We start from the raw sequence: 16,751 nt of genomic DNA on the forward strand, positions 1-16,751 counted from the left end.
CAGAAGGAGTCTCACTCCCACAAGGAACAATAGCAGACATAGAGGACAGTTACAAGTACCTAGGTATACCACAAGCAAATGGCAACCTCGATGAGGCCACAAGGAAAGGAGCCACAGCTAAATACCTCCAACGAATAAGGCAAGTCCTGAGAAGCCAGCTCAATGGCAGGAACAAAATTTGTGTGATGAACAGCTATGCCCTGCCAGTAATCAGATACCCTGCTGGAATAATTAGCTGGCCAAAGGAGGAGATAAAAGCCACAGACATTAAGACCAGAAAGCTACTAACCATGCATGGAGGGTTCCATCCCAAATCCAGCACCCTGAGACTGTACACGAGCCGCAAGGAAGGAGGCAGAGGACTAGTGAGTGTGAGAACCACTGTCCAGGACGAAACATCTAAGATCCATAGATACATCAGGGACAAAGCCTCAACAGACAATGTGCTCAGTGAATGTCTCAGACAACAGGGAACGGAGGTTGTGGTGCCAGAGATACCATCATGGGAGGACAAGCCCCTACATGGGATGTAACCCAGCAAATAACCAGCTGGCTGATATGAGTAAATCCTACCAATGGCTGAAAAAGCTGGATCAAGGACAGCACAGAGGCCCTCATCCTGGCTGCCCAGGAACAGGCCTAAACACCAGAGCAATAGAGGCCCAGATCTACCACACAGACAAGACCCAAGGTGTAGGTTGTGCAAGGAGGCCCCTGAGACAGTCCAGCACATCACAGCAGGGTGCAAGATACTGGCAGGGAAAGCGTACATGGAGCGACATAACCAAGTGGCAGGCATAGTGTACAGAAACATCTGTGCAGAATATGGACTGGAAACCCCGAGATCAAAGTGGGAAACACCCCAAAGGTGGTGGAGAACGCCAGAGCTAAGATCCTGTGGACTTCCAGATCCAGACAGACAGAATGGTAATGGCGAACCAACCAGATATTGTCGTAGTGGATAAACATCAGAGGAAAGTCTTGTGGTAGATGTAGCAATACCAAGTGATTGCAACATCAGGAAAAAGGAGTACGAGAAACTGGAGAAATACCAGGGCCTCAGGGAAGAACTGGAGAGGGCCTGGAAGGTGAAGACCACAGTGGTGCCTGTGGTCATCGGGGCCCTCGGGGCAGTAACCCCCAAACTGGAGCAGTGGCTACAACAGATCCCAGGAACAACATCAGACATCTCAGTCCAGAAATGTGCAGTCCTTGGCACAGCCAAGATACTGCGCTGGACCCTCAAGCTCCCAGGCCTCTGGTAGAGGACCCGAGCTCAGAGGATAAGAACCACCCGCAGTGGGTGAGAAGGATTTTTTTTTAATCATATATATATATATATATATATATATATATATATATATATATATATATATATATATATATATATATATATATATATATATATTTTTTTTTTTTTTTTTTTTTTTTTTTTTTTTTAATCACGAAAACAGTCCATGTCTTAGCTACAATAATTTATTGGACACTGTTGATCCAGATTACACATTATCAAACAATGTATGGTACTCATTTATTGTTTTTTAAAAAGGACGTGGCGACAATGGGCTTTTGTTCTCAGAAAGTGCTCGCTACACCACAGAGAGACCAATTTATGATTTATTAATGTCTCATTCTCATTCAGTATTTTCAGGTTGCACAGCACTCAACATTTGTTCATGACTGTGATATTTCAACATTCCTAAATTCCCCCTTTGAAGGGAGGTATTCTGAAATGTTGACTAACTTCAGCTTTATATCATGTTATAATGTTATTTCTTCATCAAAAGCATAGCTGAGGAGTTGCGTTGATTCTTTCATGTATTTTAGAGAAATCCTTGAACCTCCAGGCTGCTCATGCAAAATGCCACCTATTTACACAAATTTCCTCCTTGGAGCTCCACCCTCCTCTGCGCTTTCCCCACACAGCTCCACCAAACTAGTGGCCGCAGCAATTAGCTCATCATATGAACTATTTTTCATTTCAGTGCTCCTTAGAATGGTTATAAACAGCAAAATAAACACGGTTTTGATGGCAGAGGCCAATTTCAAGGTGTCAAATTGCAAAGACAGATTTCTTAAGTTAGGTTTGACAGATACATTTTTTTAAGAGCTAAAGGTAACATATTTGCTTGATTTTCTATAAAATGGCACAATGTGCCTAGAAAATGAATAATGCTCCCTCACGCCTCTAAATTTCTGCTTAATCTTTGTTATGTTTGGAAATTTTTATGTATTGTTATTTATTGCCTGATTGGTTCGGATCAGAATCAAAGGTCTGCTCAATTTAAAAATTTTAAAATACTATGTGCACAAAAGGCAATATGATTTGGACCTATTAAATCTTTTCATATCAAAGAGTTACTGGGCTTATCAGAGCATATTTTTCTTATTGAAGCGACAATATTTGTTGTTCTGTTGTTTTCCTCCACATATGGCTTGCTGTAAAGATCTGGCATAGTTAAAGCTTTATTCTTGGCAGACATCGCACCTTTGTCAGGTAGACGATGGGAACGATGACCGCATTGTTGAAAATCCATAATAAAAATAAAACTAAAGGCCACCATATCTGTGGGATTTCTGGGTATCAGCCGGGGCGCTGAAACACGGCTCATCACTTTTATGTTGGAGTCGCAATTGGCCATTGGGATGTGAAATTAATATGACAGAGGGGCCATCTGCTGGAAGAGGGGTGGGGTCTGGGGAAGAGTGGGGGGCACAATGGCTACCAGAAAAACTGGTTTAGGTCTTGCAGAGGACGTTTTTAATTGGATGCGTCATTCGCAAAATAATATACATGTCACATAAACTGATTTGTTGTACTGATGATGGGTTTAGATTTATAGAAGCTTGAAACAAAGACAGGGAGAAACACACAGAAGGGAAGATGTGTTGTTCATTTTTATTATTTTAACCATTAACCCCCTAAATTGGATGGCATTGCATGAATGCTTCATTTTATTCAGATTATTCTGCTTGTTTTCAGAGTCAATGACATGTTAACATGTCCTGACTTCAGTGCATGCTAAGCCTTTTAATTACTTCTCAACCAAGCTACACGTTATCAAAGCAACAGCTTGCCGTGCAGGAAGGCGTAAATAACTGAATACATATTGATCATTCTTCGGGAGGCTGCCATTCAGCAACAGTTTTCAGTGAGGTTGGAGTTTTGCACTGTTTCCACTACTTAGCTCTGATTTGATTTTCTAGCATTAAACATGCTCTTCTTTGGGATTTTAATTTTAAGTTCTTCAAGCAAAGCAGCAATTAAGGTACTTTTTATTAATGCCAACCTTTTGTCATGTTTCTTGTCCTAGATTTGTATCTGCTTTTTTTGTTGCATTTAGCATGTTTACTTGTTAAATGCAACAAGTAAACATGTTGCATTTAACATGTTTACTGTCGCTGTAAAATTATAAATTCAAGGTGAAATTTTGGTTTGTGAAATATGTGTGAAATTTTCTGATAATCTTGTTCATCCTTCAAATAAATCAAATTTGCATTAATCTATTTAGGGAGATTAAGAGTGCATAGCCTGGTCTTTATTTGCACCTTTCAGCCCCAAAAACAATAATGTATTGCTTTATTTTTGGAGAAGTTTGCAAATAAGCAGCCTTGATAATTCTCCAGGCTGTTCAGAAGCTTGGGTAATTGAAAATAAGAGGCCCAATCAACTTGTCTGGATTTCCATAGGCACACGTAAGTCTTAGCAGACCTGTTTCAGAGAGTCCAAGACTGCTCTTCATCACTGCTGCTGGTTCAGCTATCTGATGCCTTTGCAATGCTTCTCCAACCTACAGCTGAGTGAGAAATCAATCACTACATACAAAAATGCTTTGTCCTCTGTAAAACAAGGCCTTTATGGTAACAACACGCCTGCATGACATCATGATCAGACTCAAAGATTGTAGGTTAAGTTGATTTAAAAATTGTCAATGTGTTATTACAGCTTTAAACGATCAGAAAAAAGAGAGTGTTTGAAAGTGAAATGTTAAAGGTATAGAAAATTTGCTTGGAAATTCCGATAACAATACCACAGAAATCTATATAACACTCGGTAATTTTGGGGTCAAGTAAACAATGTTTATTTCTTAAAGCTAAAAATCAAATGAGAGGATATCAAACAGCTGCTTTGCAAATAATTAATAAAAGCTCTATTACTTAAATAATAATATCTGTTTAGTTTAATGTGTGTGTGCAAGTGTGTGCGTGTGTGAGTAGGCCCTGATCTGTCTTTCCATTGTATACATTGGCTGTGCTGGCAATGCTTCCAATGATCTTTTGTTTCCAGTCACAGGACGCATGATATGAATAAAAAGATTGTCTTCTGGCACAGTACCTCCACATCAATGTATTACAAATGCCCCTTTGTAAGTGTTATATTTAAGAAATAATAACTTAAAAATAAAATCAGCATGCTTTTAAAATAATGAAAAAAATAAAGAGAAGGCGGATCCATGCAGGGCACAGCTTTAAATACACTGCTGGTCTTCGGTAGGCTTCTGGTTATACCATATGCCACTACAATTCAAGCAGTTATTATGTAGGACCCCCTCCTCTTCTTCCACACATGCCCAAGAACTTACCTCCTCCCATTGCACAGATTTAGATTATGCCAATACATAATAAGCATAGCAACAAATAAAGAGTAAGTGTATCTTACAAACATTTCTCCTCTGTGTTGCGTAATCTCTAAATATATCTCTCCATAGTAAATTGCACCACTTTAATTCACGCACAATCACTCACACAAGCACAATCATGCAGGTCGACTGATATCCGCTTTCTTTTTCAGACTTCATATAGATGGAGAATGTAACTTGATAAAAAAAAAAAATTTAGTCAAACAATTAATTGTGGATATTGTTTTTATTTCTTTACATTCTGACAGCTAATCGTTTGTCATTTTTATCTAAAATCAGGTAAGGGTTTTAGATTGGAATGATGAGTCATACCCTCATCCTAACCCTATTTGCAAGAAAGAGTCAACAGTTACATATAATAAACAGTTTTTATTGTACTCCAATAGCTTATAGGTAATTTTATACTTTGAAATCAGGGACAATGAATTTGTCTGTACCTAAACATCCAAGTCCCCTTTATCCGTGGGTAGATGTGGGTGGGAGGCAGGGACTGTCAGTCATCAACGCTTCATTGATCAAGGACAATTCTTGTCATAAAACTGGTCTTTTTCTTAAGAAATCACTCACTTCGTATTAATTATCACCAAGTCTGCTGCGTGTGGGTGTGCATGCAAGCATAGGCATCATTGTGTGCTCCTAAATGTGCAGCTAACCACCTCCTTTGAATATTCTGCACTGGATCCACTCATTCACTCATTTGACAAGAGCTCATGGACAGATAAAAAAATTCCAGCACCTTCCAAATACATAAAAAAAAAAAAAAAAAACATCAATCAACATTTGAGTAGAGGGGATCTTGATCATAAAAATATATATATCCAGGCTTTACAATTTTATATCTGAATATATAAAAATTTGTTGTTCTGTGAATAACAAATGAAGTATATGAATGGTATAAATAATTAAATACATAAATAATACTACTACATTTCAGAAATGAAATGATGATGATCCTGTCCTGCATTTATTCACTTCATCTTTTGAGTTTTTTCAAGCAAATAATGGAATCCCAGTTTTTATTCATACAATTAAACTATATAATTGACATATTTTGGCTGCTTTTTTAATTTTGTGATTCAGTATGTGATTCACAGAAACCAAAACAAAATGCAATAATGTAGTTTTTTTTTTCAAACACATTAAAACCCTCATAATTTTAGCAATCAAGTCATTCACAATCAAAATAAGAAATAGATCAAAACTTACATTTCAAAATAGTACTGCATTTACTTTAGTGTTCCCCCCCGAAACTGCGGACAAACAGCCAAACCGCGACTATTATTACAAACAGCATGCAACGCCATCATCCGATTAACTGCACGAGGAAAAAAAAAGTCTGACTTTTAACAAATTACGCTGTTTTTCATTTTTACCGCACCGAGCAAACAACGACAAAAAATCACGCAGACCCATTTTAACACGGTGAAAAGACTCCATGCAGATTTTCTCCATTAAAGCAGGGCGATCCACGGACGGAGTTGTTTTCTCTCCCAGCGCCCTCGCGGTGAAGCCTCCTTTTGCCCTGAATTGCTTCGCTTTAACTCTTTTTTTTCTTTTCTTTTTTTTTTTTCAAACAAATATGAACAGAGATAAAAGCGTTGCTGGGTCCACCTTTACGCTTAAACTATAGCCTGGATTATTTTAAATATGCAACCTAAAAATTCTCCCTCTATGCAGCATTCCCTTTGATTCACGCTTGACTCATATGGCTTCAGGGCCAATGTGGGTCCGCCTATAGGGCGCCTTGAAACTGTCCCATTTTATCCCCTTTCATCATCTAACCAGGGACGCCTTGAAACTGTGGGGCCAGTTATTGCTTTTTTTCCCCTCCCCGGACAGCCCAATGCGGACTGGCTAACAGCCAATCACAGTCTTGTTTACAATCTATGACTGACAATGCTCTGGCACCATGCCAGCCAATCAGATCACCACATACAAAAGTCGGGGATTCATTTGTAAACATTAGGAGCAATAACCAAAGTCCATGGTAATAACATATCGAGAGATATTGGGTTTGCTGTCTTGTCTGAATGATTCACCGCAGACTTTAAACAGATTAGTTTAGAAAGTATTTGTCAAAAATCCCCCAGTGGCTGAGCATATGAAAAAACAACATTTTGAAACGTCTCTAACTCTCAATTTACTAGAATGGCTGAAATATATATTTTTTCTTCTTCTTCTTTTTATTCTTCTTCTTCACTTAAGCAATATATTTATTTAAAATTGCACAATATGCATACATTTTATGCAAAGAGATAAAGCTTGATTTATCCAAGTCAGGAGTGGCCACAGAGCCTCCTCGCAATCTTGGAATATTTCCATAAGTGTTGCCAGACCTATTTTATTGGGGCATATGCCCCAGCATTTATCTCTAGTGAACCCCAAAAAACTCCAGATCAAACTTAAGCAAAATGTTATGACCTGTAAATGGGAAAATGCCTAAACATCCACTTTAAAATATTACTATAAAGTCTGATTGCTTGGAAGAGAAATAAAGGGGATTATGGAGAGTACTATTTGTGCAAACAAGATTGTATTGTGAAGCAATTATATCAATAAATGCATCATACAACTTTGAATGTTTATAAAATAGCATATGCATGTCCAAAAATTGAAGCCACAAGGTAGCCAAAATGCCACCATTAAAAGGATTTTACTAAAAGATCATGCTGTACCAAAGAATATAAAGGCTATGATTTAGACTGTAAAATTAAGTAGGATGGAGGTAACATTTTCATTTTATTTTAATGATTGTCATTATCTCTATTGCTCTATAATTATTTTGATTGGCAACAAAATACAGCTGGCTCAGAAAGCAAAGAAGTTTTTGATATGGGTATGGCTCTATGCCTTGGGTGCCACTGTGTCAGAGGGTGGCACAATTATTTGACTTGAAAGAAAAGGACTTTTTTTTTAGTTAGAAATGCTTTTTATTAATTTTATGTCCAACCAAATATGGGGTGGATGGACATTTATGTTGTGCATTCAGTAGACTCATGCCCCATCCATATGGCAAAATTTTTTTCTGAAATGGGATTGTTTTTATCCATCTGTGCCTCACTTCACCAGGTTACAATGATTTAGGGAACCCTAAATGTTGGTTTTATTTTTTTATGTTTCAATAGGTCCCAGAGTAAAAGTTTGATCTGGACAGAGAAAATAAATCTTTTGTGAAAACTCTGACATATTAGCCCGATATTTAACCTGACCTATAACCCCAGACACATCATATGTGTCATACAAAACAACAACAATAGCGGATTACATTTTCATGGTTGTGCTGCAGCTGCTGCTGAACCTCATTATTCAACGTCAGGAAATACTCTGTATGTTGAACAATTTGGCTGAAACAAGAAGGCTGATGCGTTCTCTTGTGTTTACCAATAAACTAAGGCTTTATATGCTTGCCCCATAGTCCATGATTAGTGCTATTTACACATCTGAGTGAGTAAAAATAAAGTTTTGGGATATTCTCTGTGATTCAGGGTGGTTAAAAACATACCTGGAAACGATTCCATGTGGATGTGGGTGATTTTGAAACCAACAAAATGTTCCTTTGTGGACAGCACCCAAGTTTTATGGTTTACCAGTAAACCAACATTTAAATTGGCCACATCACAGAATCAGTTTTGCTTGAGTCTATTAGTCACATTAATCTTTAAATAAATAGAAGCAAATAAACTACGCGGGCATTTTATTTCTCTGAATTACTATTTTGGTCTTGCAGTCATGTTGGATGTACAACTTAAAACCAGGTTTTGTTAGCGTGAGGAAGGAGTGATTTGTTTGTTTGGTTGTGCTTGCAAGCAAACTGTCAGTAAATTTATTCACATTTATTTGCAACTTGATGATTTTCCTCTATGATTGTGATCATCGATTTTTTTTTAAATCCTTAAGACCCATCTTAAAATCCTAATCTTAAATATATAATTTTTAAAAATATTTTTAAGATTTAAAAATAGACTCATTCTTGATAAGCGCAACAAATATAAAGTTCTGAGACCTAAGTTCTGTGAGAAAAGGAGGCCCGCTGCTGCTCTGGGTTCTCTAGCTTAGCTTGCTTCTTCTGCCTTGGGCAGGTTTATGGAGATCCCTTTTGAATTTGCGGTCGCCCATTTTCTATTTATGTTAAATGCACAAGTTGATTCCAAATGACAGAATATTGATTAGATTCAAGATTTTCATAACAAATATTTTTTTTCTTTCTACTGCAAGATTTTTCTTTGTAAAATAAACATCCAAAAATATATCTAATCTGTGTTTTGACCTCATTCATCCAACTCCCCCTTCCTGTCCCCTTCCCTCCCTGCCTCTGCTTGACCTCACAGTTCATTTTAGGTTGTGGTCTGATGCACTGAGCCCCATTGTGAACAGTCTCACCATTAAGGCGCTTTAAATCTGGCGCTTTTCACTCAGTTTGCCATCGTCAGTCAGCACGGCATTGGCTTTCGCTGCGGGCCAATCGCAGGCTGCCGAATCTGCGGGCGGGCGGCACGAATCCATTAACATGCACTTATCCAACCAATGGGAGGGCGTGTTTACCCTGCCCCAGAGACGCCGAGGTGCGCAGTTGCATCGGGAGAGAAACCGCTGCTTGGAGATCCGAGCCGCAATCCAGCCAGGCCGGAAGCCCCAGTCCCACTGGCCTCTGCTTTCACAGACTGAAGCAGCAGACTACTGCACAGCCTCAGATGGAGATATTCCACTCTAGCCTCACTAATCTCAGATTCTGATTTTTAAATGGGCGTCGCACTTGCACCTTCTGTCCCAGAGTTTTGTGATTTTAGAATTTATTGTTATGCAAGGATTTAACACACCAGTAAGTAGTAATTTTATATACTTGATATTTCTTTTATTTTAATTTAATAAAACAGTTTAGGGCCTGGCTCCTCGCTACGAGATGACTGAGGCTGTGTTTCGTCCAAATTTTCTGGATGTGACATGCTGTGCATTACACACAGCACATTGTTACAATTTTCCAAATAACAAAGCAGGACGTGTCCATCCTCTGGGATAGCCATTAATTTATTATTACATTTATTATTATTATTGCATGATGCAGTTTCTGTAATTACCTTCCATTTTCTCAGACATTTTCACCTACGCATTTACTCATCTATATTTTAGGGATGAATAAATAATAATAAATAAAACGTCTGTGAGAAGGATTTTTGAATTTATATCGTGTATTTGTAAATTTTCCTAAATTGTGTTGTTCGTAAATTGTGACAGCTTGTTACAAATTCCGAGAAGCTGGGTTTTACCGGGGAGGAGAGCGGAATGCATGCCCGAACGCGACCGGCTGAGGAGCACTCTGTGCCGGCCAGCCTGCGCGCGGCTGCTCGGCTTGTTTTCTCAAGACCAGACCCATAAGTCATCATTTGTTTTGCACATGCGGCGAATCTGTAAATGCAGCTGACAGTCGTCAAAAAAAATCCACGCTTTTATTATTATTATTTTTATTTTAGAAATAAAAACGAAACATTTATTTATTTGGTAAGCGAAGCCGTGTCGTCACGTTTGAAAAAAAAAAAAAAACACACACACACACAAAAAACCCCGGACCAAACCGAAACACTGATAAATTTCGATTTTGAACCACATAAAGCTGGAGCTGCTCATAATTCTCGTAAACGCGTTAACTATTTTTATTTCTTGCTCATTACCGGGGGATCCAGGGTGGAAGGAACAGCATGGCGAAAGGGGGGAGGTAATGGCCGACTGCAAAGAGCTTTCTCAGTGTGAAGACAAAGGCAGTCCTCCCTGACGGGCGGCCATTCACCTTGGATTCCCCCTTCCAGACCACAAACCGACGACCTAAATGCTGCAGCGTGGCCTTTTTTTTTGGGGGGGGGGAACGTCTCACCTTGTGAAATCACTTGCATGCACACAAATTAACACAGGAACCTCTCAGCTGAGACGGGATTTTTCCTCCCCTTGCATTTTGAGCGATTTTATTGTTGCATTAGCTCTGAATTGTGAACTGCACCTGGAGATATGGTGTAATGATAGAGCTGAAATGAAATGGTCAATATAACAACAATATTCTTGGTCATTCACAAATGCTATAAATGTTTTTTTTTTTTTAGAATTAAATTTATTGGAAGAGAATTTTTTTTTTTCTGAAGAAGTAGCCCGATGGGACCTCAAACTGACACCATGGCAAAAAACAAAACAAAACAACTTGTTTATATTTCTAATAATTTGGGTAATACAACCCAGGTCTATCTTCTGATGGTGTGCTTTATTTTTTTAATTACTGGCAATGTTCTCTGAGGGAATGACATGTCTGATTCCCATCTTTAACAGCAAAACATATTTTATTGTCATTTTATGAAGACGGTTTTCCAATTTAGACCAAATAATGCCTTTTTTTTTTGTTTTGTGTCAGAGGATGTCACTGTAATGTATTTACTACTCAATTTGATTACCTGGCCTGAAATAGGTCAAGTCAGATAAAGACAGTAAGAGTGCAGTTATTCACATACACTCACACACATGCACGTGCCCACGCACGCAGGTACACACAAACGCAAGGGTGGGTGTGCACATGTGCGTGTATGCAAACACACACACACACACACACACACACACACACACACACACACACCACACACACACACACACACACACACACACACACACACACACACTCACATGCAGAGCATGCCTTTTAGGAGCTGCTGCATATCTTACCAAATGTATAGCAGGGATGTTTTTTCATAAAAAATATTTGTCTTGCTTTGTGACATGTCCTTGAACCTTAGGAACTCTGTTCATGTTCATTTAGGCGTCAATATCCATTCAGTTGAAACAGTGTATGGAAATTATTTTTTGTAGTCTTTTCCAATCCAACAGATTTGATAAAAATTGTTTTATTAAATTAAATAGGAAAATATTCATTTTTTTTCCTTTCCATTCATGTCAATTAAAATCAATTTGCAGTAAAATGTGGACACAGTGTGGGATTGGAGATAACAGAAGCAGGAAAGATCGTCTGCATCAAGTCGAGACAATGGAAGGAGTAGGAGAAAGAAGGCAGCGTTGTTTACCTCGGGATGTAGACTGAGTACCATCATTTTAACCCAAATGGAAAAACAATAACTTCCCTCTCTTAAAACACAATCCTCTATTAGTTTTTTTTTAATTTTTTGCAAATCATAGTTTATAAAAAAAAAAATAATAGTAATAAAAAAAATGGATATTGTATATCGATATTGTTATTGTTTTGGAGTGATTTTGCAGACATGTCATTTGGATTGATTATCTGAAAAGATGGTGCAGAATATAATGATTTTAAGATTACAAAATCTGCTTGTTGTGCTTGTGTGTGCACGTGCGCGCGCTTGTGTGTGTGTGTGTGTGCATGTGTGTGTGTGTGTGTGTACTTCGCCATATCGGCCCATGCATCCCAGGCTGATCAATAGAGCTGAAGCTGAGCCTGCAGTGACGCCTCGCTAGGAGCCTGCATGCATTGTAGCTACTTTGCCAAGGAGATTTCACTCGAACTGGTAGTGCTTTTTTTTTTTCGCAAAAGCTTTAATGCAAAGACGAGTGGAAAGATTTTAATGAAATAAATAATCATTTTATCATATAGGCAATGAGCCTTTTTTAAAATATAAAAGGAGAGGGGAACGTAAGAGTGTTGCATCGTGCTTGAGTTTTTAATTTTCCCTGATTGTGACAGTCGCTTTGAATTTCTCTGTCCTGACAGAAAAGATGATCGGGAGCTGCGCTTTTGGCTGGAGAAGCCTGCGATCGACCGAATGCAACACATAGACAACGGAGGGAAAGGATTATTTTATGGGTTTGCATCCGATTTCACTGACCTTCCCCGTCCGGATTTCGGATTATTAAACATTCCCGCGGAATGGAAGGACGGGATTTTGCTGCTCCGGCCCACCTCCTTTCGGAGCGGGGCGCCCTGGTGCACCGAGCCGCCTCTCGGATCGCTCCCTCGGGCCACAGCTCCGTGCAGCACGCCGGTCATTTCCCACCGGGGAAGTACTACCCGTCACACATACCGATGGCTCCCCACTCAGGTCAGTGGAATATCCACGGAGGTTTTGACATTATTCTCTGCTCTTGATGGGGGGGTTTCTGTTGTTTCAAATGCGACCTCAGTGTATGTGATATGGGCATTGTGTGGTGTCGTGCAAATCATAAAGAAAACATAGCTGTTAGATTTTGCCTCTCGCGAGTAACTTTCGTCAGAAATTAACAACTCGAACATAAACTAACAATATAATAAAATAAAATTTTGCATTAAGCTCCTAATTGGACGTTTGTTTTTAATAATCTAAATCTACACCCGAATCAGCTTGTCCCAAAAGATAATGAAGGCAGCTTTGCTAAACAAATAGTGATTCGATTTTAAAATGCCATGCAATTAAAAAAAGAAAAGAAAATATCCTGGTCTGGTTTTTAGACACACCATATGTACACTGGTTTTCTCTATATCGCATGCATTCAGGAGAATCTGTCACTTCACGTAAAATGCATAGATGTCACCCCAGCGCCATCGCTTAACCAAAACCTCTGTAGGTCAAACATTAAAGGTATAACGCTCGGGTGGAAAGGTCTTCATACTCTACAATGCAAGCTAATGGGGGTGTTAAAGGAATACAAGCAATGCCTTGGGAAAAATCCCATTCTGCATCGGGCTTTGAAGTGTCTGGGTGCAAATGTGTTCACAGTGCATGCATCAGGTTTAACAAGTGATTTAGGTATCATCTGAACCCAAATGAGCACGTTTACAAACAGAGGAGCACGAAAAGAAGAGTCAAAATGCACTTCTTAGACTGCACACTGCAGATTTATTAGGAAAAAAAACATAAGAAAAGGAACTACACACGCAAAGCTCCAACGAGGCAGACATTAACAAATCTATATATTTATAGCTTCAATTAATTTTTTAACACTTCAGGGCCACAATTGACACATCTTAGTCATTAGATTTATTTAAGCTTGACATTATTATGAAAAATACACAAAATTATATGAAAAACGAACATTTTGCAGATGTGATAATTGCTTTTACTTTGGAGGTAGATGGTGTTTATGTCAAAGCAGGCATTTAGTGCATCAAACATTTTCGCTTCTAAAATGCTGTTCTGTGATAATATGCTAATGAAGCCTATAAAAAGACGCTTATGATGCATCTGAGTGGTTGTCAGCTCTAGAAAAAGAAATTCTTAAACATATTTAGCCACTTACAAGTAATTTTAACAGCTGTAACTGTACAAAATTAAATATTTATTTAGCTGGTTCAGTTGGATAAGAACACCATGAACCTCCTATATGTATTTTGTCTCATATTTCCAAACATTTTAGACATCAGTTTATTTATTTCTTATTTCACATCCTTTTATATCTTGCTCCACTGCACAGTGTTGTGGCAGGCTGACTAAAGACATTTTTTTTTTCAAATCAAATGTTTGTGAAGGTTGTGAGTTAATTCTAAAAAATAAATAAATCCAGATAAACAAGAAGCATAATTAGTCATTCAGGAGAATTAATGGGTGCTGTTCACCATTCATCTCTCACCACACATGTTTGCTTTTGGCATTGCTCATGTATCCACGGAGAGCCTGCTGCATTTGTGCACCTTTTTTTTTTCTCCTGCATGCAGATGTTTCATTGGAAACATGACGGCTAGCGCTGGTTGCGCGGTGCAGGTGCTTACACCAATCAGACGTTGTGTGCCTATTGAACAACGTCAACATGCAGACCTATCCTCCAAATGTCATCACTGTTCAATGAGCAGCAGAGGTGCTTTATTGTTCTCCTTGTTTCGTCATCAACACATGGGGAGGGTCTGAAAAGCGGCCCTGTTATCCTGCACATAAATATGATTTAATTCTGTACATTTTCTGCTTTTGATTAAATTAACTTACATAAAGCCTGACATAATTTCACATGATTTCAAAACTTGTAATGGGTTTTATGAAAATTATTTTTGCTACTACATTCAGCTGATTTGCAGTATTTGATTTATTGTTTTAATATTATATGAAAATGTCAAGCATGTCATAATGCAAATGGGTGGATGAGGGATGAAGCCTAATTTGAAATTATTCATGATTTTCATTTTTCAGGTGATGCACTGAAACAATAGGCATCTTATGTTGAAACAGACTGTTCTCGTTTGTAAGTTCACGTTTTCAATGGACAATAAGAGCATTTTTGTGAAACTGGTTCTCTTTATTACACTGAAGTAATTTAAACTCAAAGCTGAATTTTTTTTTCTCGGAGGTATTTATTTATTTATTTATTTAAGAGTAATTAGAGATACACCAATTATGCTTTTCCTTTCCAATATCGATTTCCAATTTTCTTTAAGGACTGACCTGCCAGTTCCAATTTTGACCGAATCAGACTTTTTATTCTTTGGGTCACAAAATAAAAAAAAAGGAAAAAAGAAGACGTGCTGCAGGTTCTTTTATAGAGACCGTAGTTTTGAATCTAACAGAAAACGGAAATGGCAGAGCACATGCTCTTGTTAATGTATGTATCTGGACCAACAATTTTGAATTCTTAGTTGGGGTACATGACTTAAATAGGAAAAAAAAAAATCTGATCTATTAGTATTTGACCCTCCAATCACCATTCAGAACATTTAGAATACAACAAAAAGTGAAGGAATTACTAATTATCTAAATGTCTTAATCAAAGTACAAGTCACATCTCAAGTAATAATATTAAATGAACATAGAGATGTCTTTTTTATTGGAGCCTGTCTATTGTATTTTATCTACTTAATGGGATTTTTTTTTTACGCATTTCTTCTTAATTAATATGAGCAAGTCCAGAGTTTTAGAATATAAACTGATAGAGAGCTGTTCATCTTGATGGGCCAGGTCATTAGTGTTCCATTGAGTGACCTGTGTGCAAGCAACATAACAACACAAACCATGCATGGTATTTGCTGAGTGTGTTCAGTTTCTCTGCACTTTCTCCCCCTGGGGACTAACTTGCACACTAGTTCACATGAATACTTTACAAAGAGAATGAATATTTCAGGGTTGATGTAAAAATGCACTGAGAGGCAGGTTTCTGATGTGGCTTCATGAAAGGCCTCATCTGACTTTGCAAAGGTATTTATCGCGAGCGCTTCCGACACCTTTTGCTGTTGAAAAGAGTGACGGCAGCTGCAACACTCTCCCTTGGCATCGTTCCCAGCAGGGTTGCAGAATTTTAAACATAGTATGGGAGAAAATATTCAATTTTTTTTTTCTGTTGCGCAGACTTGTAAGTTTGGTGGTAATTAGGCTACAGCGGGCGCCGGCATGCAGTTCCACCTTCTTACTCGCTGAACCGTGTTGCTTAGAGCCGATGGAGATTCTGTCAGCTCCCATTTGCCTCTGTCCATCTTCACCTACTACAAGTCGGTCATTTGTAACGCACGCCAGGTGGTCGATTTATAGTTTACACTTGCACTGTGTTCTGGGAATGTGACATTGGAGCGGCTCCTCTCTTTGTGTACTCCCTGAAACAGTAAAACCTTTAAATGCATCTAATGCTGTTTAATTTGGCCTGTTCCTTTACAAGGTCTTTGAAAAAGAAATTTTATCTTCCATTGGCTCCAGCGCAAAAGTTGGAGACAGACTTGTCTTTGGCTGTGAACCCTGGATTCAGATGTTAGGTAGTGTCAGTGCGCAGAGACACAGTGGGGCCGTCTTCCACTGCTGGCATTTATGGCTGCGGGTTCATCTTTCAGCCATATTGTTCTGATCAGGCCACTCTGGCTGAGGTGTGGCTGTGTGAAAGCAGCGTGGGGGTTCAGGGCTCTGCTCTAAACACCCCATATAATCAAAGGTCATATTTGTGTCATCTTCCTCGGTCGGCCTCCCCTTCCTTTACATCTGTCCTTCCCTCTTTCCATAAGCTGTCCTCCCAGTCTCTTCCCCTCCAATTTTTCAGTCTCCTTTCTTTCTAGCAGGAAGACCCTCGTGTCTGGGAAGCAGTGGTCTTCCTGCCACTTCTGTTTTAGCTACCCTTCTCTGCCTCTAGGCCATTGTTGCAGACCCCAGCTTGGTGTGTGTTTTACAGCTGCTGTTAAAGATAAAAAACAGTCCCTTCCACCCCCTTTATTGTTTACTGGTAGGATGT

General features: G+C 38.7%; 1 protein-coding gene across 5 annotated transcripts in view; it reads left to right on the forward strand.

Annotated features, from left to right (window-relative positions):
- The first annotated feature begins 9,234 nt into the window (after positions 1–9,234).
- LOC129363332 (BAH and coiled-coil domain-containing protein 1) overlaps positions 9,235–16,751 on the forward strand; it is a 72,187-nt gene continuing 64,670 nt past the window's right edge. For 4 of the 5 annotated variants that reach the window (XM_055035366.1, XM_055035368.1, XM_055035369.1 and 1 more), the window contains exons 1-2: positions 9,235–9,459; positions 12,355–12,682. In XM_055035366.1, coding sequence (XP_054891341.1) covers positions 12,511–12,682 — 172 coding nt within the window. In that variant the 5' untranslated portion in view covers positions 9,235–9,459; positions 12,355–12,510. Of the gene's footprint in view, positions 9,460–12,090; positions 12,152–12,354; positions 12,683–16,751 lie in introns of those variants that run through there. The other variant, XM_055035367.1, reaches the window with a different exon arrangement.

Source organism: Poeciliopsis prolifica, unplaced genomic scaffold, assembly GCF_027474105.1.
Source record: "Poeciliopsis prolifica strain line A6 unplaced genomic scaffold, Auburn_PproV2 SCAFFOLD010, whole genome shotgun sequence".
NCBI classification, from domain to species: Eukaryota; Metazoa; Chordata; class Actinopteri; order Cyprinodontiformes; family Poeciliidae; genus Poeciliopsis; species Poeciliopsis prolifica.